We start from the raw sequence: 1,265 nt of genomic DNA on the forward strand, positions 1-1,265 counted from the left end.
TCTGCCGGCACCCACCCAGGGAGGCGTAGGTGTCCTTCAGGTCCTCCTTGTCGATGAAGCCGTCTCGGTTCTGATCCATCAGTGTGAAGGCCTGGAAGGAGGCCGTCCATGAGGCCCGGCGCCCACTCTGACTGCCCTGGGCAAGGCCCCCACGGGGTCTCCTGGCCACCTGCTCAGGACCCTTAGGGGCCCCCGGGCAGGAGCTGGGGGGGGGGGGGGGGCGGCTCTCCTACACAAGCAGAGCCTCACCTCCTTGAACTCCTGGATCTGCGTCTGCTCAAAGTTGGAGAAGACGTTGGAGGACGCCCTCTGCGCCCGGAGGGCCCCCCCCTCCTTCTTCTTGGTCTTCCTGCTGGCCTGAAGGAGAACACGGGCTGAGGCCCCGGCCAGGCCTTTGGGGACTGAATGCAGAGGAGGGGCGGACCGGACCATGGTGGCCCGAGGCTGGGTCCACAGGCTGGGCAGCTTCAGGTGCTGGTGATATGGGAGCCTGAGAAGGCTCACCTTGAACTTGGCCCTGCTCCGTCTGCAGTCCAGCCAGGAGCCGGCTGGGGGTCCAAGGAGCCAGTGGACTGTGCAGGTGGCCAGCAGTAGATGGGTTTGTTCTGGGTACCCCGCTACGGCGACGGCCAAGACCCCCGTCTTCCAGCCCCAGACTGTTACTGGGCAGCCACAGGGCACAGATCCCCCCACCCCCAGCCGCCAATACCTGTGCACACACTCACCTGGTGTGCACACCCTCACACGGTCACACTCGAGAGGGCTCGAGTGCACCCCGCACCCCTGCCCAGCTGCCTCCCTGTGCACACTCACCATGCCAGGTCCGCGGTGCGATGGTCTGTGCCCTCCCTGTCGGGCCGTCTGTCTTAAGCTCCTGCCCACTCCCCCAGGACAGCTCGCACTCTGCCTGTCACTCCCTACAAGGACAGGCTCGGGGCCCCCCAGGGACCGGACAACTGCCGAGTGAGCTTGACAGTCAGCAGTGACTCGGATGCCCCCATCCTGCCCCGCCCAGCAGGGCCCCCAGCCTCCCAGGCCCCTCCCGCCAACCCCTCCCCAGGAGCCCCGCTATCCTGTGCACCTCCCGGAGCCTGCCTGTGGGTGGAGGGCCTAGGGGGGACTGCAGGAGCCAGAAAAAAGGGTGTTTTTTCCAGATTTGCACGTGAACCCAGTGGCCAGTCACCAAGCATCCCCACAAATAGTTCGTGTGCCCTCACTTCCCTGCCTTAGAGGCAGAGAGGTCGCAGGTCCCTAACCCTGGCGCT

At 65.7% G+C, this 1,265-nt stretch overlaps 1 protein-coding gene across 3 annotated transcripts in view; it reads right to left on the reverse strand.

Annotated features, from left to right (window-relative positions):
• MYL5 (myosin, light chain 5, regulatory) overlaps window positions 1-1,265 on the reverse strand; it is a 3,436-nt gene extending 2,171 nt beyond the window's left edge. The window contains exons 1-3 of one of the 3 annotated variants that reach the window (XM_014533501.1): window positions 814-1,265; window positions 250-357; window positions 16-91 (exon numbers count right to left, since the gene is read on the reverse strand). In XM_014533501.1, coding sequence (XP_014388987.1) covers window positions 16-91; window positions 250-357; window positions 814-816 — 187 coding nt within the window. In that variant the 5' untranslated portion in view covers window positions 817-1,265. Of the gene's footprint in view, window positions 1-15; window positions 92-249; window positions 484-813 lie in introns of those variants that run through there. The other 2 variants (XM_005886486.2, XM_014533499.1) reach the window with 2 other exon arrangements.

This window comes from Myotis brandtii, unplaced genomic scaffold (assembly GCF_000412655.1).
Source record: "Myotis brandtii unplaced genomic scaffold, ASM41265v1 scaffold986, whole genome shotgun sequence".
Classification (NCBI taxonomy): domain Eukaryota; kingdom Metazoa; phylum Chordata; class Mammalia; order Chiroptera; family Vespertilionidae; genus Myotis; species Myotis brandtii.